The sequence below is a fragment of the Pristiophorus japonicus genome, chromosome 14 (genome assembly GCF_044704955.1).
Source record: "Pristiophorus japonicus isolate sPriJap1 chromosome 14, sPriJap1.hap1, whole genome shotgun sequence".
In the NCBI taxonomy this organism is placed as follows: domain Eukaryota; kingdom Metazoa; phylum Chordata; class Chondrichthyes; family Pristiophoridae; genus Pristiophorus; species Pristiophorus japonicus.
The window spans coordinates 173,634,660-173,658,395 of NC_091990.1; the positions used below are offsets into that span (position 1 = coordinate 173,634,660).

General features: G+C 46.9%; 1 protein-coding gene across 2 annotated transcripts in view; it reads right to left on the reverse strand.

The window, feature by feature from the left end:
* Window positions 1-23,736, reverse strand: part of lsp1a (lymphocyte specific protein 1 a) — a 197,957-nt gene that overhangs the window by 109,360 nt on the left and 64,861 nt on the right. Inside the window, exon 3 of one of the 2 annotated variants that reach the window (XM_070899864.1) lies at window positions 4,280-4,342. In XM_070899864.1, the coding sequence (XP_070755965.1) occupies window positions 4,280-4,342 (63 nt within the window). Of the gene's footprint in view, window positions 1-4,272; window positions 4,343-23,736 lie in introns of both variants that reach the window. The other variant, XM_070899865.1, reaches the window with a different exon arrangement.

Below are 23,736 nucleotides of genomic sequence, written 5' to 3' on the forward strand. Positions count from 1 at the left end.
GGCTCTTTATGTCTGCGGACATTTATTCTCTCCCTGCTCTTGTTCCTTGTTCCCTTTGTAGCATCTTTCCTTTTCCTCAGTTTGTTGCATTTTCCATTCACCAACGCTCGCTTCTCCTGATCGTCTGTCCCTCAGAACATAAATACGCCCCGTTCGTGATTTATCAGCTGATCCCCTACACCACTTAGGGCAGCCTACTGTCCAGGAGGGGATCTCAAACATGCATTAGGCCCCTCGTTAACATATGCCTGTTTCAGGGATGCCTGAGAAATCATCCAACCCAATTTGGGGTCAGATATATACTCAGGCCACCTTGGGTGTCTGTGGTGTAAAATTGATGCTCTTGAACCTCATTCTGGGCCTCCAAAAAATGGGCTCACTTTGGGGTCCAGCTTGCCTCCAATCACAAAAACAGCATCGTGCAAGTTTGCGCATGGTATCCAGGCAGTTGTCAGGAGGCTTTTATCTTGCGGCACTCAACCATCCCCTCAATATCCGACCAGCCACCGATGTGACAGCATGGCTGCTGGAGGGGCTCAGGTGCCTGATCAAACATTGGGGTCACCTTCTTACCCCTCTATCAACATAACTTGCCAACACTCCATTTACTCACATATATTAATAGCAGCTTCTTAGTCTGCATTGTCAATATGTCATTGTCATAGAAGTTGGGTTGGCTGAATACTTTCAATATTCTTTAATATATGAGCCATCATCATCGGCAGTCCCTCGGAATCGAGGAAGACTTGCTTCCACTCTTAACATGAGTTCTTAAGTGGCTGAACAGTCCAATAGGAGAGCCACAGTCACTGTCACAGGTGGGACAGACAGTCATTTGAGGGAAAGGGTGGGTGGGACAGGTTTGCTGCATGCTCCTTCCGCTGCCTGCGCTTGATTTCTGCATGCTCTCAGCGATGAGACTCGAGGTGCTCAGCGCCCTCCCGGATGCACTTCCTCCACTTAGGGCGGTCTTTGGCCAGGGACTCCCAGGTGTCAGTGGGGATGTTGCAGTTTATCAGGGAGGCTTTGAGGGTGTCCTTGAAACATTTCCTCTGCCCACCTTAGGTTCGCTTGCCGTGAAGGAGTTCCGAATAGAGTGCTTGCTTTGGGAGTCTCGTGTCTGGCATGCGGACAATGTGGGTAATGCAGCGGAGCTTTGTATATCTCCGTATTTGTATATAATAGGGGAATGAACTGGTTACTGGGATCACTGAGCAATTAACTCATTGATCTGCTGTTTCCTTGCCTTCACTCTGGTCTTTCTCGTTCGATGTGGACTACTGTTGCTGCGTCTCCTCCAAATGCAGGTCTCTGTGTGGCACGGTTGTGCAGGATGTAGCACACTGCTACAATATAGGAGACTCTTTCTTGGGCATTAGTAAGGGACTCCCGGGCCTGACCAGGCACCTGAACCCCCAGCAGCCATGCTGTCACATTGGTGGCTGGTCGGATATTGAGTGGCACAAGATAAAAGCCTCCTGACAACTGCCTGAGTACCTTGTGCAAACTTGCATGATGCTGTTTTTGTGATCGGCGACTAACTGGACATGAAGCGAGTGGTAGCCCTTCCTATTCATGAAGGTTGCTGGCTGGTGTTCTGGTACGCTGATGACAACACGTGTGCTGTCCATGGTTTCCGAGTGTGAGGGAGGCTTCAAATCCCTGAGCTCCCTCCAGTTGACTGTTGTGATCAATGGGGAGAGTGATGCACTGGTTAGCGCTGGTGAGAAGTTAAGGGCTGTGGTGACTTTCACAGCCATTGGCTAAGCATGGTTCTTTGGCCCAGCAGGCCACAGGTCCTGTTGCCGGAGGCCGCAGAGGTTGGCGATGCCTCTTGATCTCTGCTCTTCACATATGACCAAGAACGTGTCTCTTGGCCTGTATGTGATGTGTGCCGAGTGTGACCTCTTACAAGCAGCCTCCTCGTCTGCTGCCTTCTGATAGGCCACACTGTTGCTCTTTGTTGAGACTGCTGCAGCGTCTCTTGCTCCATCAAAATGAAACCGGCAATAATAACACCCATGATAAGCAGATAGAACTGAGGGTAAGTAAGGCACAATGAAGCAATCTGGAATCTGGAAACTCTCCTGGTAAGTGGCAAGTAACATACACGCCACACAAGTGTCAGACGATGACCAACTGCAACAAGAGAGAGTCTAACCACCTCCCTTGACATTCAACGGGATTATCACTGTTGAATCCTCCAACATCAGCATCCTGGGGGTTACCATTGACCAGAAACTTAACTGGAGCAGCCACATAAATCATCACCATAGGCGGTTCCTCGAACGAGGATGACTTGCTTCCACAAGAGTTCACAGGTGCTTCAATGAAGGACCCAATGTTCCAGTCCTGAACTCCAGTTAAGGGGGTGGAAGATGCCTGTGCGTGAATTTTTTTTAACGTGTGGCGACTGTTGCATTTCAGCCACCACACAGGCTTGACAGAGCTAGGCCTTTATCCAGTGGCAAGGGTTAACCAGGATGACTAGAGACCTGCTCTGCTGCATGGACCTAGTGCGCACACATATCACAGTGTGGGCTGGTCCGTGCTGCCCCTGGGCCCTCGCCTCTTCTGGGTCCCGTACCCTCATTCGCCGCATCTCCGCCCACGATGTTCCAGGGCCCAGTGCTCCAGCTCTACTTATAGCCCCGACCTGTGGTAATGTTCTTACACAGGTCAGGGCAGTCCACATAAATACTGTGGCTACAAGAGCAGGTCAGAGGCTGGGTATTCTGCGGTGAGTGACTCCCCAAAGCCATTCCACCATCCACAAGGCATTTGCCTGGATGAGTGCAGCTCCAACAACACTCAAGAAGCTCGGCACCATCCAGGACAAAGCAGCCCGCTTGATTGGCACCCTATCCACCACCTTCAACATTCACTCCCTCCACCACCAGCGCACCGTGGCTGCAGTGTGTACCATTTACACGATGCACTGCAGCAACTCACCAAGGCTTCTTCTCCCAAAACTGCGACCTCTACCACATAGCAGGACAAGGGCAGCAGGTGCATGGGAACACTACCACCTCCAAGTTCCCCTCCAAGTCACACACCATCCTGACTTGGAAATATATCACCGCTCCTTCATTATCGGCGGATCAAAATCCTGGAACTCCCTCCCTAACATCACTGTGGGAAGATCTTCACGACACGGACTGAAGAGTTTCAAGAGTTTCACTACCTTCTTAAGGCCAATTATTGATGGGCATTAAATGTTGGTCATGCTAGCGATGCCACATCCCATGAATGAATAAAAAAAAGTCACAGAGAACCTCTGATCCAATTCCTTGCAGGTGTGTGTCCCTTTAAGTGGCTCAGAGAGATTTTACTGACGGGGTGGGTGCTGGGCAGGAAGCCTCTGGTTTTGTATTAAAATGACATCAGGGTCCTAATTGCATCATAGAACCCTGGTTTTCATGTATTCATGAGGCCCCCGCCTAGCTTTGGTGGCACCTCAGCTGACCATCAAAACTGCATGGTTCAAATGGTGGCCAATGGGAATAGAGCATAAGAACATAAGAAATAGGAGCAGGAGAAGGCCATATGGCCCCTCGAGCCTGCTCCGCCATTCAATAAGATCATGGCTGATCCACTCATACACTCAGCTCCACTTCCCTGCCCGCTCCCCATAACCCCTTATTCCCTTATCATTTAAGAAACTGTCCATTACTGTCTTAAATATATTCAATGTCCCAGCTTCCACAGATCTCTGAGGCAGTGAATTCCACAGATTTACAATCTTCTGAGAGAAGAAATTCCTCCTCATCTCTGTTTTAAATGGGCGGCCCCTTATTCTAAGATCATGCCCTCTAGTTCTAGTCTCCCCCATCAGTGGAAACATCCTCTCTGCATCCACCTTGTCAAGCCCCCTCATAACCTTATTCGTTTCAATAAGATCGCCTCTCATTCTTCTGAATTCCAATGAGTAGAGGCCCAAACTCCTCAACCTTTCCTCATAAGTCAACCCCCTCATCTCCGGAGCAATAATCACTGTGCAGCAAATTTAATTCCCCACTTTCCCTGTTCTTACGAGGCAGGCAGGGTTAAAATCGTTAAACACATGCAGTATCACCATTGGGATTGTTTTCTGCTCCACAGAGCGGATTGTGAACAAAGAGTTAGATTTAAGCATCATGTGTTAAAACAAAATATAAACCTACACAAGATTTTTTTTAAAGAAAAACTACTGAGATGAAACGTAGTTTAAACGCTAATGAGCCTTGGCTTTGACGTCGTTTTCCATAGACTGAAAAAAGAATCAATAAGCACCTCGTACCCATTGCGCTGCAAGGTCCCTGGTCCCGGGTGATGGGCAGCAGTTGTCTGGCATAGGTCCTCCCTATGGTTGTGAACACAGGTAGATAAAAAAACAGACAGTTAGCAAGGTCATTAAACAGAAACACCAACATACTCGCACTGGGAGAGCGCGTTTCCCTGCTCCGTATGTGCATCATGACACCCCGACCTGTGGGAGACCAGTTCCACAGGTTGGGAATAATAAGAGCTGGAGCGTACCACTACAATATCCAGCGCGAGCCTGTCCAAGTGTACGACGGCTTCGAGGTAGGCGACTGGCTGACATCATCAGGACACAGGTCGCCGTTTGGAGCATGGGCAGCAACATTGGCAGGGCCCAGATACAGCAGAGGAGCGGGAAGGGATCGTGGCTGACATTCGCGGGCGATCGTGGCGGAGGTTCGGCGAATGTTCGGTGCGGAGGTGCAGTGAGAGATCGTGGCGAAGGTGTGGCGAGTGTTTTGCGGCAGAGGGGCGGCGAGAGATCGTGGCGGAGGTGCGACAAATGAGCGTACGGGGCCCAGAAGAGCCGAGGGCCCAGGGGCAGCACGGGCCAGTCCACACTGCGATATGTGTGCACAATAGGTCCGTGCAGCAGAGCAGGTCTCCAGTCGTCCTGGTTAACCCTTGCGATGGAACCAAGACCTAGCTCTGTCAAGCCCGCGTGGTGGCTGGTGTGCAACGACCAACCCACATTAAAAAAATCCATGCACAGGCATCTTCTACCCTTCAATTGGAGTTCAGGACTGGAATATCGGGTACTAACATCTATGAACTCATGTGGAAGCAAGTCATCCTCGTTCAAGGGACACCTATGATGATGATGATAAACAGAAAGTTGCAAGGGCGGACTGTTGCCAGGCTCAAAGGTTTAGCATGCAAGAAGGTCATTAGAAGTTACTTTGTTTAAGTCAATTAAGATGACCAATTGATGTGGAGAAGCATGTATTATTATGCAAGGGCAAGTTGCACTGATTGAATTGAGTCTGAACATAACTATTATTGTGAGAAACAATCATAACGGGTCTCATTTTACCAGGTGTTTTTTTGGTCTGGCTTCAAGAAGATTGGAGACGTACAAACATACTACAAATGCACAAATCAGATCAGAAACTGGTACTAATGTTATACTTTTGGGTTACGCTATTGTACAAGATGATATTAGGCAGTGTGAGTCTAATCCAGTAAGTAAGAGGTATAAGAACATAAGAACACAAGAAATAGGAACAGGAGTAGGCCATACGGCCCTTTGAGCCTGCTCTGCCATTCAATATCATGACTGATCTGATCATGGACTCAGCTCCACTTCCCTGCCTGCTCCCCATAACCCCTTATCCCCATGCCATTTAAAAAATTGTCTATTTCTGTCTTAAATTTATTCAATGTCTCAGCTTCCAAAGCTCTCTGAGGCAGCAAATTCCACAGATTTACAACCCTCTGAGAGAAGAAATTCCTCCTCATCTCAGTTTTAAATGGGCGGCCCCTTATTCTAAGATCATGCCCTCTTGTTCTAGTCTCCCCCATCAGTGGAAACATCCTCCCTGCATCCACCTTGCCAAGCCCCCTCATAATCTTATACTTTTCGATAAGATCGCCTCTCATTCTTCTGAACTCCAATGAGTAGAAGCCCAACCTACTCAACCGTCCCTCATCCCCGGAATCAACCTGGTGAACCTACTCTGAACTGCCTCCAAAGCAAGTATATCCTTTCGTAAATATGAAAACTAAAACTGCACGCAGTATTCCAGGTGTGGCCTCACCAATACCCTGTGTCGCTGTAGCAAGGCTTCCCTGCTTTTATACTCCATCCCCTTTGCAATAAATGCCAAGATACCATTGGCCTTCCTGATCACTTGCTGTACCTGCATACTATCCTTTTGTGTTTCATGCACAAGTAGCCCCAGGTCTCGCTGTACTGTGGCACATTGATCCACTTGTGAGAGAGGCTGACACTAGTGAACCGTAGGAGGTTTCTACAACAAACCCACATTTGTAACAGGATGCATGGATGAACTACCCCGCCTTGTCATGGTTTCCTTTGTTTAAAAGCCTTCTACAATTTTAGCAAGTGGGGAGGTAGCAAAGATAGGCGATTTTCCTGTTTTTATGATGTTGCAAATGTACTGCAATGATCAAGATTGGTCTGTGTCAATTGTTGAGCCACTAAGGCTCATCCTTGCACATCAGTAGTGTAGCAACCATGCTAAGTGGCAAACAGAATAGACCCCAACAGAATTAACACTGAATTTTTATGGGAAGCCTCTGAAACAGCTTTTCACAGCAAAATAAAACCTGCTTTTAATTAGCTTATAGACTTCTTGCCAGCAAGCAGCTTGGCTTGGCAAGAAAGCAAACATTAATAGTGTGGTTTCCTCTTGTGTATAGTTTAATGTCCTTCAATGACTCCATGTACTGTAACATGAGTCTCTCCATTGCAGCCACTGTGTGCTTTATAAAAGAAAATCATTGAAACAAGATGTTTTGCTAATTCCTTGTGTAATCTTTACATTCAGATCGGTCGGTTGCCACGGTGCTTTGTATGATGTCAATGCCATGGACGTGAACTGTACTTTTTTGCCGATGACAGGCCTCACTCAGAATCATACCAACTAGCCTTCAAATGGTACTGTGCATTCAAAGGGCTTTGTGAATACTCTCATTCACGTCTGGCTTGCATCTTACTATAAATGTAATTATACAGTGGTGCAACAGTACAGGAATTATCACAAGATCTAGTCTATAAAGTGTTTTTCCAATTTCAAGGCTCTGACTCATGATGGAGCATGGTTCAATATGAGCTAGCAGTCCTCCAGTATCGCACCCAAGTACTTTCTAGCAGTGGGGTCAATCAGTGGATAGCAGAAAGCTGGGTGCAATTTCTGTCTGGGAGTGCAGGGTGCTGAGGCCAATTGAAATCCCTGTATGAGAATAGCTCATTCTGCAACGATCAAGGACTGAGCTTGGCAGCCACCAGATCTACACAACTCATAAACATGATGGTAATGCATTCATCCACAAGTCCATTGGGAAGTTATTTACCTCAGAAGTTCCTGCGTCACTGTTACACCATTATTTCCCTCTTTCACTCAAAGGTCTAAATTTTCCAATCAGCATGACTTTAAGCACCAGTGTTATTTCAAATAGATCAGAAAATCTAAACTAAAAATCTTGTTATGACAACCATTGTGAAGTTTATTTTCACAAAAGGGGATAGAAACATAGAAATTTACAGTGCAGAATGAGGCGATTTCAGCCCATCGTGTCCACGCCGGCCGACAAAGAGCCGCACGGCCCTCGGTCAGCAGCCCTGAAGGTTACATATAAACCTATGAAAATGAACAATGGTGGAAAGGTAAAGAGCACCCAGCCCAACCAGTCCACCTCACACAACTGCGACACCCCTTACACTGACACATTCTACACTCCACCCCAACCAGAGCAATGTGATCTTCTGGGAGAGGCAAAAACCCAGGACAATTTAGGGAGAAAAAATCTGGGAAAATTCCTCTCCGACCCATCCAGGCGATCGAAACTAGTCCAGGAGATCACCCTGGCCGTATTCGATTCCCTGCAGTACTTACCATTATATAAGAAGACTAGGGAAACATATTCAAAAGTACTTAATTGGTTGTAAAGCGTTTTGGGGCATCCTAAGATTGTGAAAGGTGTCATAGAAATTATGCAAGTCTTAATTTTTTTCTATATATTAAGGCAGCACAATTTTGCATCAAAATGGCATGTTACAGTGGTGAGTTTCATGTTTTGCAAACTGTTTCCTGCATAGTCATAGGCTCCACTTTCAACAAGCTACAGCATTCGTCACACAGAGCATCCAATGCCATTTATCAAGGGCTTGATATAAGTGAGGGGAGCTGCTCTTTTTCACTTCTATCTGGCCTGTGCTAAACTTAATGAACCCCAAAATATCACACCTTCTCAATAGAAGCCTCCCAGTCTGTGGCTGGAGAAATCTTAATGTTTCAATTTTGGAAGAAGATGCCACATTTCTTCCTGAGGTGTCTTTGGAAAACACAGGCTAAATATGTTTGGGATCCTTCCAAGTAAGCAATAGAAATAGAAAAAGCTTTGCATTGATATAGTGTCTCATCACATTGCTCAGAGTTTCACATATAAATAGCTACTTTGAAATCCAGACACTTCGCACAAAGCACGATTCCACAACCAGGCATGAAAATGATTGCCCAATTAATCTGGTTTGGTTTAAGGGGGGAATGTTAAGCCAGAACACTTGGAGATAAACTTTCAAATAGTGGCATAGGATCTTTACATTCCACCGAAACCATTGGAACAGGCAGATAGGACTTTGGTTTAACATCTCAAACAAATGGTGATACCTCCAAAAATACAGCTCCTTCAGTACTGTGTCAGCCTAGATATGTGTCCAAGTTCTGAAGTAGAACTTGAACTCACAGCCTTTCCATTTAGAGATGAGATGCCACCAATTTTGCCATGGCACTGAGCAAATGTGAAAACTGGACATCGACAGGATTGATTGGGCTCAATTGCGATGCACTCCATGTCTGTCAGCACTCATGGTCAAGTACCTGAATAATAATCACTTGGGCAGGGTACCAAAGTGACCACTGCCCATGGAACTGTGCCCAAGTGAAAGTGAGGAAAGGAAGGTGGAGCAGAAATATTGCCAGTCACTGGGGGAGGCGACGAAAGGGTTGTATCTTCTGTTCGAAACTGAAGGAGTGCACCCCGTACTAACAGGCTGAGTCTTAGTATATGTTTATAACATAGGGTTTCAAACTCTGAGCCCTGAGCCCTAGGGGGCCCATTAAGTTATCAATTTGTTTCTGTATTTGTTGACTTACTTCAGCTGTACATATAACATTTTCTGCAATGATAGTACTGTTTCATTCAGGTAGCTGAAGTCAACTTTGGGAAGTTGGGACAGGAGGAAGGTTGCTGGGAATGTGTGACTATTTGCGGGAAGTCCTTCACACAGAAAACAGTTGAAAACTGCTGTTTTACCAAAGCAGGTAGATGGAAAACGACTTCACATCTTTAGTTGATATTACTCTATTATGAATGACTCATCCACACCACACAATATCAAACTAATTGTTGAGTAAAAGCACTTGAAACCTAACTGCTTTTCAATACACATCCTCAACTCTGGCATCTTGAACCCTCAAATTCTTCAAAGATGGGGAAGTAGCTAACCGGCCTTTTGTTTCTCTCGCACTTTGTATAAACTGCTGCCGTAAGGTCAATAATAGCATTTGTCTGTTATTGTAATGGAAAATGTTTCACACTCTGTCAATATTGAGTTATTGGAGCACAAGCATCTGCTCTTTTATCAATTCTGTCAGGACATCCTTCCGACAAGAAACCTATTTCTACACAGGAACTGATGTGCCGCATTTACATTACTGTGCTGCAACTGGGACCAGCTCTATTTCCGTTGCAGTATTGCAAATTATTTGCTGTGAAATGATGACTCATGGGGCGACATTTTTCCTGTGTTGGATGTCACGTCTCGTACCCGTATCGGTGACAAACTCTGGAGAGTCCTCCCTCAACCAATATCTATTATATATGAAATATGACAAGTGCTCTCAGAATGCTAACGGTATGGCACCTGTAGATGGTGCTGTGGCGTAACAGTACAACAGTGATTACAATGGGGCAGTGCATAACATTATGTGACATCATCATCTTCATAGGCGGTCCAACGAACGAGGATGACTTGATTCCACATCAAAAGGAATGAGTTTGCAGATGTTTCAACGAAGGACCCGAGATTCCAGTCCTGAAATCGAGGGGTGGAAGATGCCTGTGCGTGGATTTATTTTAACGTGTGGTGACCGTTGCACATCAGCCACCACACAGGCTTCGCACAAGACTACCTCCAATACTCCTCGTGTGCTTGTATTTAAAAAAAAAGAAAAGCCACGATTGTGGCTTCTCATAAGTAGGCAGACAATAGTACAGAACAACTTTGGTGGTCTGCATGTACTAGCCCGCACATGTGAACAATTTAAATTTTGTGATAATAAATCTTGGGTTGTTAGAATCTCCGTCCCCAAATGGGCTGAAACAAGTCTCAAAGACGGCAAATGCAAGACTTGGGAGCAATTCTGGATGAGAGTGGAAGTGTCGCCTTGAGCAAATAAGAAAATTTAACAAAATTAAAGCAGAGGAAATTAGGCACAGGAAACATATAAGCGAGAGCAGGTCCTCCATACCGACGAAAGTAAAGTAATAGGGAGAAATTACAATACTGCAAAATGAGGCAGCACTGTGCACACTACCCCCTGAAGCTGATGCCCCCCTCCCCCAAGAAGTGCACCCCATTCCCCCCATTTGTGAAAGGTCATCATCATCATCATCATAGGCAGTCCCTCGGAATTGGGGAAGACTTGCTTCCACTCTTAAAATGAGTCCTTAGGTGGCTGAACAGTCCAATACGAGAACCACAGTCCCTGTCACAGGTGGGACAGATAGTCGTTGAGGGTAAGGGTGGGTGGGACAGGTTTGTTGCACGCTCTTTCCGTACCTGCACTTGATTTCTGCATGCTCTCGGCGATGAGACTCAAGGTGCTCAGCGCCCTCCCGGATGCACTTCCTCCACATAGGGCGGTCTTTGGCCAGGGACCCCCAGGTATCGGTGGGGATGTTGCACTTTATCAAGGGAGGCTTTGAGGGTGTCCTTGAAACGTTTCCTCTGCCCACCTTTGGCTTGTGTGCCGTGAAGGAGTTCCGAGTAGAGCGCTTGCTTTGGGAGTCTTGTGTCAGGCATGCGAACAATGTGGCCTCTTATCAACAAGGGCAGACATTGTGAAAGATAGGCCATGCCTGACAAACTTGATTGTATTTTTTGAAGAGATGACTAAAGTAGTGGACAGGGGAATATCTGTGGCTATTATTTATATGGACTTCCAGAAGGCATTTGATAAAGTCCCACATAAGAGACTGTTAACTAAGGTCGAAACCCTTGGAATTGAGCGCTAATTATTGACCTGGTTAGGACATTGGCTGAGCGGCAGGAGACAGAGAGTAGGGATAATGGGCAGGTACTCAATTTGGCAGCATGTGACTAGTGGCATCCTGCAGGGATCTGTGTCGGGGCCTCAACTATTCACAATATTTATTAATGACTTAGATGATGGCATAGAAAGTCAATATCCAAATTTGCAGATGACACAAAGATAGGTGGCATTGTAGATGAAAGCATAAAATTACACAGGGATATCGATGGATTAAATGAATGGCCAAAACTGTGGCAGATGGATTTCAATGTCGGCAAATGTGAGGTTATCCAGTTTGGACCTAAAGGATAGAACAGGGTACTTTCTAAATGGTGAAAAGCTAAAAACAGTGGCGGTCCAAATAGACTGTGGGGTCCAGGTATATCGAACATTAAAATGTCCTGAACAGGTACAGAAAATAATCAGAAAGGGTAATGGAATGCTGGCCTTTATATCTAGAGGACCAGAATACAAGGGGGTAGAAGTTATGCTGCAGCTGTACAAAGCCCTGGTTAGACCACACCTGGAGCACTGTGAGCAGTTCTGAGCACCACACCTTAGGGAGGATATATTGGCCTTGGAGGGAGTGCAGCGCAGGTGTACCAGAATGATATCCAGACTTCAAGGGTTAAGTTTCGAGAAGAGGTTACACAAATTAGGGTTGTATGCTCTAGAATTTAGAAAGTTAAGGGGTGATCTGATCGAAGTTTTCAGGATATTAAGGGGAACAGATAGGGTAGACAGAGAGAAACGATTTCTGCTGGTTGGGGATTCTAGGACTAGGGGGCATAGTCTAAAAATTAGAGCCAGACATTTCAGGAATAAAATTAGGAAACACTTCCACACACAAAGGGTGGTAGAAGTTTGGAACTCTCTTCTGCAAACTACAAATGATGCCAGATCAATTGTTAATTTAAAATCTGAGACTAATAGCTTTTTGTTAACCAAAGGTATTAAGCGATTTGGGCCAAAGGCGGGTATATGGAGTTAGGTCGCAGATCAGCCATGATCTCATTGAATGGCGGAACGGGCTCGAGGTGCTGAATGGCCTCCTCCTGTTCCTATGTTCCTATGTCTCCCTCCCCCACACACAACAGAAATTAGAACAAGACACTCCCCCAGTCAGAAGAGCTGTCGGCCATAACACCCACCCTTATATAATGGGTGCATGTTTACCAAGTGCACAAGACAAAGTGGAATTTTTGGAAAATGGACAAAAGTGCACGTGCAAATTGAGAAATTGGTGGTCCTGAATAAAGACACTAGACATTTCCCCCTCCCCCCAGCTTCCCACCGCCCCCCCACCCCGACCGCCCCTGCTCTATAGAAATCAATCATCATAGTTACTGCCCCTCTGCATTAAGCAGAGATTGTGTGAAACCCATTCTCCACAACTCAGTAGAGATCGTGGCAATCTTACCTGCCCCACATTGACCAGTGCTCGATTATCCGCACCCCCCCTGCCCCCCCTCCGTAAAATGAGCAGTGATCCTGCCCAAAGCCCTACCCCACTGAGCAAAAAATAAAACAGAACTCCCCCCACAAAGCAGAGAATATTGAAAACCTACCCCACCTCCAACTTGTAGAGCAAAGACACTGCCCTCCCTCCCCCTGACTGAACATAGATGTGGACATCATCACCATCATAGGCAGTCCCTCGAACGAGGATGACTTGCTTCCACACCAAAAGGAATGAGTTTGCAGATGTTTCAATGAAGGACCCGATATTCCAGTCCTGAACTCTAGGGGTGGAAGATGCCTGTGCGTGGATTTTTTTAACATGTGATGAACGTTGCACATCAGCCGGGCTTGACAGAGCTAGGCCTTTATCCAGTGACAAGGGTTAACCAGGACGACTGGAGACCTGCTCTGCTGCACGGACCGAGTGCGTGCACATATCGCAGTGTGGGCTGGGCCCTTGCATATCGTAGTGTGGGCTGGCCCGTGCTGCCCCTGGGCCCTGGGCTCTTCTGGGCCCCGTACCCCATTTGCTGCACCTCCGCCACGATCATTAAACATAAAGACAAACCATTATCAATGGTCCCCACTACAAACTCTGTCACCTCACCTCTAATTCGATCCCCCTCCCCGACCATTGTCTCAGACTGAACCAGTGTTTTCTTCCCTGAGCAGAGCACCTGACCCCATAACCTCCTTCAGATCTACAATTCCCCCATAATCCTCCGAATCTTGCCTTTTGTACACACCACCACTACCCCCACACGCCCCACTTCTACAATTTCCTCCTGCAACCCTTCCACCTCCGCTCCCGAAAACCCAGCTCTGTGACCATGTTTCTGCTTACTCCAACTATTATCTCCTCCTCTGGCTCAGCATCTACTTTGCCTGATTACACCTCTCGAGTGCTTACGGACATTTTTCTACGTAAAAGCCTCTATACAAGATGTAAGCTGTTGTTGCCTTCCTGGTGTCCCCAGCCTCCAAAGCATTTGTTTGATCAGTTGGTCACACCTGTCACTAAAGTAGGCTTGTGAGTCAGTTTGAATGCACAACTGCTTTACGGCAAGTGGTGCTCTGCAACACTGTGATCTGCTGCAGTCTGAGCATTTTGAGCATCAAACAGTATCCTGTGGAGACCAATGTAATTTGCCTTCTCACAGCTAAATGCTGAAAAAACTAACAGAATTCCTGAAGGCAGGCTCTGGCAGCCAGATGTGGTAAGTAATTCTTTGTACACTGCATTATCATCATCATAGGCAGTCCCTCGGAGTCGAGGAAGACTTGCTTCCACTCTTAACGAGTCCTTAGGTGGCTGAACAGTCCAATACGAGAGCCATTGTCCCTGTCACAGGTGGGGCAGATAGTCGTTGAGGGAAAGGGTGGGTGGGACTGGTTTACTGCACGCTCTTTCCGTTGCCTGCGCTTGGTTTCTGCATGCTCTCGGCGATGAGACTCGAGGTGCTCAGCGCCCTCCCGGATGCACTTCCTCCACTTAGGGCAGTCTTTGGCCAGGGATTCTCAGGTGTCAGTGGGGATGTTGCACTTTATCAGGGAGACTTTGTGTGTGGTGAGTTACACTAAATACTACATCTAAATAAATGCTCGTCAAAAAATGAACTGGGCAACACCATTAATGACCGAATGAAGTCTAATTTTCCCACTATACTCACTTTTTGCTTTTTAGTATTTCAGTCTAAAGGATTTTGAAGACCGCAATCACAAGGGATTCTGATGAAGTGTTACTCCTGAACCATCCACGCTTTTTCTTTCCCAACAGACGTTGCCCAACTTGCTGAGTGTTTCCAGCGTCTGCGGTACGTTGCCTTTTTGGTGCACTTGTGTTGGACCGACAGTAACGATATTAATTCACAGCCCGAGACAGGAATGTAATTAAAGCAGACCGACACCCATCGCAAGCAGTGGCTCTCACGTGAAAACTCCCTGCCCAGATTGCAAACCAATGCTGCCTTTAACTGCCCTGACATTGCCCCACCGGCAACAGACACCCACTGACAGTGCCCAAGTGCTTTAGCTAAGGCCAACATCCCCAGCATTGAAGCACTGACCACACTTTATCAGCTCCGCTGGGCAGGCCACACTGTCCGCATGCCAGACATGAGACTCCCAAAGCAAGCGCTCTAGTCGGAACTCCTTCACGGCAAATGAGCCAAAGGTGGGCAGAAGAAACGTTTTAAGGACACCCTCAAAGCCTCCCTGATAAAGTGCAACATCCCCACTGACACCTGGGAGTCCCTGGCCAAAGACCGCTCTAAGTGGAGGAAGTGCATCCGGGAGGGCGCTGAGCACCTCAAGTCTCATCGCTGAGAGCATGCAGAAATCAGGCACAGGCAGCGGAAAGAGCGTGAGGCAAACCTGTCCCACCCACCCTTACCCTCAACGACTATCTGTCCCACCTGTGACAGGGACTGTGGCTCTCGTATTGGGACTGTTCAGCCACCTAAGGACTCATTTTAAGAATGGAAGCAAGTCTTCCTCGATCCCGAGGGACTGCCTATGAATGATAGTCCTTTAGCTCAGGGCTGCCTGCTTTCAGGTGACCCTTTTCTTTAAAAAAACAGAAGTTGCTCCATGAAACACGCAAGGTGGGCACCAGCAGTCCAGATACACAGTGCTGACTGGACCAGCCCTGCTCTACACCCACACATTGCCCTGCAATGTAGCCGTGTTGTCTGTACAGGAGGGCGAGGCGGGCGCTCGGGGTAACGAGGCGGTTGACTGTTGTGTTTATAACTAATGCGCAACGGAGACAGTCAGTCAGACGGCGACTTCGAGACGCCACAAAGTTCACTGAGTGCCCGCCACTGCTCTCTGCCCCCCCCCCACACGGCACCAACCCCTTCCAAGTGAGCAGAGAACCTGCCCTCATAGTGAGCTGGGATCGTCCCAATCTCTCTCTCTCTCCTGATCAATCTCGGCCTCACCCCAGTGAACAGTGGTTGGCCCAAACACCTCCACTGAATGCAAATTATTGCAATTCCCCCCCACCCCACACACACTGAACAGTGATTGTGACACATACCCCCACCTTTCCCCCTCCCCCCCATTAAGCACAAGTCATGGACTCCCCCTCTCACTACTAGCTATAAATGCCAGTTCAACTTCCCCCAAGCCCACTGAGCAGAATATCTGACACAAATATTGGCATCACCTCCCACTGCCTCCGCATAAGAAATCAGCCCACCACACACTTTGAAATTACTTCATTGTGTGAAGCGCTTTGTGGCATTTTCATGTGTTAAATGCAAACATTATTATTTATATGAAGTAAAAGATCTAACATCCATAAATTAAAGCCTCTGTGCAGTTTCTTTATCTGTGTGTCTCTGTACACCCCAAGAGCAATTCACGGTAACTCTGCTTTCAGTTATATTTTCCACCCTTCCCTCCCTCCCCCTCCCCCACCCTCTACCCAGCAATAGGCTGGCCATAATTGTTAAGATTGCTGGTGCAAAGCCACACCCTTCTGCCAACATGCTGTGCCACCATATGACTAGGCCGCAGCCAGGGTACTGTGAGCAGTTTTGTGTGCCCTATTCTAAAAGCCCCACCTCACTGCTGGCCAAGAACGGGGAAACACTCATCAAGGACACCGAGGCAGTTAGGGCTCGCTGGAAGGAGCACTTCGAAGATCTCCTCAATCAAGACTCTGCCTTATTCTAGAAAATAAATTAGAGCCATAGAAAGATAATGGCATAGATTCACCAGGCTGATGCCAGGAAGGGTAAAGAGAAGATTTAATAGAGGGTTTTTAAAACTATGAAGGATTGATGAGTCAGAAATGGGGGGTCTTCAATTTAAAGTTGCCGCTGAGAGTGAGGAGCGAGGTTAAGAGAAATGGCTTTACATGAAGGCTTGTTGGGTCATGGAATGCTTCTTTACAGTAGGAATGGTTGAGATAGAGAGCATTATATCGTTTAAAGGAAAATTAGATAAATATTGGAAGCAGAGGAAGATACTGGGCTAATCATTATCATAGGTGGTCCCTCGACCGAGGATGAGTTGCTTCCACATGAGTTCACAGATGATTCAATGTAGGATCCGATGTTCCAGTACTGAACTCCAGTTGAGGTGGTGGAAGATGCCAGTGTGTGGATTTCTTTAACGTGTGGTGACCGTTGCACACCAGCCACCACACGGAGCTTGACAGAGCCAGGCCTTTATCCAGTGCAAGGGTTAACCAGGACGACTGGAGACCTGCCCTGCTGCACGGACCTAGTGCGCACACATATCGCAGTGTGGGCTGGCCCGTGCTGCCCCTGGGCCCTCGGCTCTTCTGGGCCCCGTACCCTCATTCGCCGCACCTTTGCCCCCGGTGTTCCAGGGCCCGGCCCTCCAGCTCTATTTATAGCCCTGACCTGCGATGGTGTTCTCACACAGGTCGGGGCAGCCCACACGGCAAAAGGGAGACAGCAAGAGAGTGGGATTAGATTTAGATTGCCCTAGCTTAGAGCTGGCACATATAGCATAGGCCATTTGGCTCCCCTTCAGTGCTGTAAACATCTATTGTTCTATTTTAAGTCGTGGATTACAGTTGACCTAAACACTTTGCCCTCTCCGGAAGGCTTTGACTATTGACTGGGTATGGCTCCACAATTAATGGGTGTCCTTTGCTACCTCGTCCAAGTAGTTATATTTCTTGTGCGAGCCTAGGCAGTAAGTATTGGCATAAAAACAGAAATTGCTGGAAATCTCAGCGGGTCAGGCAGCATCTGTGGAGAGAGAAACAGAGTTAACGTTTCAGGTCAATGACCCTTTGTCAGAAATTCGTCGGTTCTGTTGAAGTTCATCATCAACCTGAAACGTTAACTCTGTTTCTCTCTCCAGAGATGCTGCTTGACCTACTGAGATTTCCAGCATTTTCTGTTTTTAGTTCAGGTTCCAGCGTCTGCAGTATTTTGCCTTTGAGTAAGTATTGGCAGGCTATTTGACAATGATGGCATCAGAGGCAAGCCTGCTCCTGTTCTCGCCCTGTATCCACACATACACTTTCCAGCAAGGATCACTCGATAATGATCACGAAAACCATGGTTTTTGATTTATTTCCCTCCTTCCACTTGTGGAGGTACTGAGGCTAACTGTACCCCATCCACATTGGCTGAGATCAGCTAACTCATAGACTGGGGATTGAATAGGAACTTCCGGGTCTGTGTGGCTCAGTACCACCTCACGCAATGGCGGTAATTGTGACATTGTGCGATAGTGTAAAACATAGAAACATAGAAAATAGGTGTAGGAGTAGGCCATTCGGCCCTTCGAGCCTGCACCACCATTCAATAAGATCCTGGCTGATCATTCACCTCAGTACCCCTTTCCTGCTTTCTCTCCAAACCCCTTGATCCCTTTAGCCGTAAGGGCCACATCTAACTCCCTTTTGAATATATCCAACGAACTGGCCTCAACAACTTTCTGTGGTAGAGAATTCCACAGGTTCACAATTCTCTGAGTGAAGAAGTTTCTCCTCATCTCGGTCCTAAATGGCTTACTCCTTATCCTTAGACTGTGACCCCTGGTTCTGGACTTCCCCAACATCTGGAACATTCTTCCTGCATCTAACCTGTCCAATCCTGTCAGAATTTTACATGTTTCTATGAGATCCCCTCTCATTCTTCTAAATTCCAGTGAATATAAGCCTAGTTGATCCAATCTTTCTTCATAGGTCAGTCCTGCCACCCCGGGAATCAGTCTGGTGAACCTTCGCTGCACTCCCTCAATAGCAAGAATGTCCTTCCTCAGATTAGGAGACCAAAACGGTACACAATATTCAAGGTGTGGTCACACCAAGGCCCTGTACAACTGCAGTAAGACCTCTTTGTTCCTATACTGAAATCCTCTCGCGATGAAGGCCAATATGCCATTTGCCATCTTCACCGCCTGCTGTACCTGCTTGCCAACTTTCAATGACTGATGTACCATGACACCCAGGTCTCGTTGCACCTTCCCTTTTCCTAATCTGTCACCATTCAGATAATATTCTGCCTTCCTGTTTTTGCCACCAAAGTGGATAACCTCACATTTATCTACATGCATTTGCCCACTCACCTAACCTGTCCAAGTCACCCTGCAGCCTCTTAGCATCCTCCTCACAGCTCACACTGCCACCCAGCTTAGTGTCATCTGCAAACTTGGAGATATTACACTCAACGAGTGATAGCAAATCGGCAGCCTGTTCACTGATTGACTGCAATGAAAATAAAAATAGGGAGAAATGTAAAATGGGCTTCTAATTCGCTATAACTCATTGTACACTGTGAAACAAATTCAAATTTACTCCTCAAAGCCTTTATCTGTGGGCTATCAGGGATGCTAGTTATACGTTAATTTGTGCGAATGGATGGCATACAAATACTTGTATCACTGATATTGCGATAACCTCAGTAAAGATACAAAGCTTGAAGGAGTGCAAAGTGAAATGGTGAAATGGTAAACATTCCTGACAGAAACATTAACAATAATCTGAACTCAAGGATTCAGTGTACAGCCACCCAAATAGAAAAAGTCTTTGTAAGTAATGGCATTTGGCACCGAGAAGTGTTGTAATAATAGAAATTCTTAAACATTTCCTCAAGGGAAATATTCTTTAAACACCAAGTGCCAACAGCCAGCCTGATTAATAGGGATTTTGGTCCAACAAAAATCCCCCAAAACATTCCTCCCTTCCTGTAACATGACTATAACCCTCCATGCTTTCAGCAGCTACTGCTCAATCAGGGGGCTGAGGGATTAAATTTAATTCGAAAGCTATATAAAAAAGGACCAAACCCCGCAGTACAGGGCACCAATTGAAATGTTTACCTACCTTTGCGATAGCTCAGCGATTAGATGAGTCACACAGACCAGAAATGTGCAAGGTACAATTCCTAGTTTGTGCTGAGTCTACTCTGAAATATTCTTAATCGTGGTACAATTGGCCTCAACATCCTTTGGTTAGGCAGAGAAAGAAAAGTCAGCCTGGATCCCCACTCCTCATTGCAATGTGTACATGTCGGATGAAGGCAGAGTCATGCCTGGTGCAATGCCTCCCATGGTTAAACAGTCCCCCTAAGGGAGTAATGTACATGTGGTTGAGGTACCAGTGCCTATGGATAACCAGCAAGGTATTAGCAAGGACCTGTGCACCCCCGGGCCTGCGAGCACGATCGGAGCAGGCCGGGGAGTGGAAGGAGCAGTGTGGCGGTGTACCACTCCAGGGAGCAGCACGTGCTGGAGCAGGAGAGCAACGGCAGTTAAAAGGGACGTCACCAAGATCCAGGTCGGTGATTGGAGCGTGGGCAGGTACAGCAGGAGCGGCGAGGTCGGGGCGAAGGAGCAGCGAGAGATTGTAGAGGGACGTGATCGGGGCCCAGGAGAGGCGTGAGTTCGTTGCCCAGAAGAGGCGAGGGCCCAGGGGCAGCATGGGCCCAGCCCACACTGCGATATGTGTGCGCACTAGGCCCGTGCAGCAGAGCTGGTCTCCAGTCGTCTTGGTTAACACTTGCCACTGGACCAAGGCCTAGCTCTGTCAAGCCCGTGTGGTGGCTGGTGTGCAACGGCCACCACACGTTAAAAAAATCCACACACAGGCATCTTCCATCCTTCAGGATGTAGTTCGGGATCCGGAATATTAGGTCCTTCATTGAAACACCTGTGAACTTTTTGGCGTGGAAGCAAGTCATCCTCGACTCGAGGGACTGCCTATGATCATGATAAGCAAGGGAAACATTGTTAAGAAATAAATTTTTTTGATAAATTGAAAAGCGAAGACAAATTAGGAATGCACCCGCTGCCTTTCTCGTGGGCATCCTAGCAGCAGGTTCCACCATAGCTCAGCAATATGTCGGACTGTGCCCGAAACCTTTGGTAATTTGCATTTTGCTGTCGAGTGAGAGCTGTTCTCAGCCCTATAACAGCGCCATTGTCCAGAGAATTAATACTTCCCTATTCTCCGGATGAGGAAAATTCAGAAAGAAATGACATATCAGGGACAAATATCTAACATTAAATATTGACAGAATTTAAAAGAGGTCATTGAAAATCAGTAAAACAAATTCCAATCCTTGCCTAAAGGTACTGACTGTTCTTGAGGTACAATTTATTTTGTGTGCCAGCTCGACTCACTTGTTAACAATTTCACTTCTGGGTCAGAGAGATTCTGGATAAACTTGAGCATATAATCTAGCCAGACACTTTGCTGTAGTACAGAGTTTGAGGTGCCATCTTTTTGATGAGATGTTAAATTAAACTTACTGAGGTGATGATGACATTACACTATTCAGAGAAGAGCATTCTCTGGTTCTGGCTAACATTTCTCCTTAAAACAGATGACCTGATTATTTATCTATTTGCTGTTTGTCTTCACCTTGCTGTGTGCAAGTTGGCTCCATGTGTGCCAGCATTCAACGATAATCCATTGGCTGTAAAGTGTTTCAGTGCATTCTGAGCAATTGTTCAGGAGTTATATAAATAAATGGCTTCTTTCTCCTTTCTTTACCTCACCTTTTTCCATGGGCAGGCCACATTGTCCGCATGCCAGACACGAGACTCCCAAAGCAAGCGCTCGACTCGGAGCTCCTTCATGGCAAACGAGCCAAAGGTGGGCAGAGGAAACGTTACAAGGACACCCTCAAAACCTCCTTGATAAAGTGCAACATCCCCACTGACACCTGGGAAGTCCCTGGTCAAAGACCGCCCTAAGTGGAGGAAGTGCATCCGGGAGGGCGCTGAGCACCTCGAGACTCGTCGCCGAGAGCATGCAGAAATCAAGCGCAGGCAGCGGAAAGAGCGTGCGGCAAACCAGTCCCACCCACTCCTTCCCTCAACGACTATCTGTCCCACCTGTGACAGAGACTGTGGCTCTCGTATTGGACTGTTCAGCCACCTTAGGACTCATGTTAAGAGTGAAAGCAAGTCTTCCTCGATTCCGAGGGACTGCCTATGATGATGATTTTCCATGTGGAAGCCTGGACAGTGAGTGTTTGCATTCAGTACTATTCAGCAGTCGGTGCACCACAGCTAGGATCAATCCTGCACTCACCCAACACCCACACATGTGCACTTTACCGACTGCAGCTCACCCGAATCTGTAGCACTTCCACTGAACCATGCGATCAGCCACTGCACTTCCTCCTTCCACTGGGAATTACAGAGGAAGTTACAGGTCAGGGGTCAGTAGTCAAATACAGTACATTCATACTAAGGGAAAGCATGACGGGGAAAGACACGAACAACACTGACACATAAAGTAGGTGAATAAAACGGTTAAACTATATTTGAACCTTTTACAGAGAGTTGGGTAACAGTCAGTTGCAACACAGCAAAGCACGGACATTGATGGTGCTGGAGGAAGTGCAGACAGAGGACAGTGTAGAAGATGATGGGAGCACAGCCTGGTTGGCCACATGGGTATCCATGGGCAACAGGGTTCCTTAAAGGAGCAGCATGGTCACCAAGTTGAATGTAAAAAACAGAAAAAGGAGATAAGACTCAGCAAGTCAGGCAGCATCAGGGTTGCTGAGGAAGAAATGTCGACTTCTGTTTTTCCACAGATACCGCCTGCCCTACTGAGTATTTTCAGTCTTTTAAGAACATAAGAACTTAAGAAATAGGAGCAGGAGTAGGCCATTTGGCCCCTCGAGCCTGCTCCGCCATTCAATAAGATCATGGCTGACCTGATCATGGGCTCAGCTCCAGTTCCCTGCCTGCTCCCCATAACCCTTTACTCCCTTATCGCTCAAAAATCTGTCTATCTCTGCCTTATCTTCAAGTTTGCAGATGACACTAAGCTGGGTGGCAGTGTGAGCTGTGAGGAGGATGCTAAGAGGCTGCAGGATGACTTGGACAGGTTAGGTGAGTGGGCAAATGCATGGCAGATGCAGTATAATGTGGATAGGTGTGAGGTTATCCACTTTGGTGGCAAAAACAGGAAGGCAGATTATTATCTGAATAGTGATAGATTAGTAAAAGGAGAGGTGCTACGAGACTTGGGTGTCATGGTACATCAGTCATTGAAAGTAGGCATGCAGCTACAGTAAGTGCTGAAGAAGGCAAATGGCATGTTGGCCTTCATAGCGAGAGGATTTGAGTATAGGAGCTGGGAGGTCTTACTGCAGTTGTACAGGGCCTTGGTGAGACCACACCTTGATTATTGTGCACAGTTCTGGTCTCCTAATCTGAGGAAGAACACTCTTGCTATTGAGGGAGTGCAGCAAAGGTTCATCAGACTGATTCCCAGGGTGGCAACACTGACATATGAAGAAAGACTGGATCGACTAGACTTATATTCACTGAAATTTACAAGAATGAGAGGGGATCTCATAGAAGCATTTAAAATTCTGACGGTATTGGACAGGTTAGATGCAGGAAGAATGTTCCCGATATTGGGGAAGTCCAGAACTAGGGGTCACAGTCTAAGGATAAGGGATAAGCCATTTAAAGACCGAGATGAGGAGAAACTTCTTCACTCAGAGAGTTGTGAACCTTTGGAATTCTCTACCACAGTAAGTTGTTGAGTCCAGTTCGTTGGATATATTCAAAAGTGAGTTAGATGTGGCCTTACGGCTAAAGGGATCAGGGGGTATGGAGAGAAAGCAGGAATGGGGTACTGAAGTTGTATGATCAGCCATGATCATATTGAATGGTGGTGCAGGCTCGAAGGGCCGAATAGCCTACTCCTGCACCTATTTTCTATGTTTTTAAATATGCTTGCAGCACAGCCTGGATTTATTTTCAGATTTCCAGGATCTACAGTATGCCGTTTTTTCACTGTGGTAAATGTGCCTGATGTATGAATCTTCCAGGATACGTTGGATGTTCTGCAGTGGTGTCCTATTGGTCAAGGTACATGTCCTGCTCTGGCCCTGATTGTGGGTTGACTTCCCCCTCCATGATTAAGCTTCGTTGAGCTGCAAGATTATGTAGCGTGCAGCAGACAATAACAGACTTGCCTGGATTGTATTGTATTGTAAGTTTGCCCCATGAT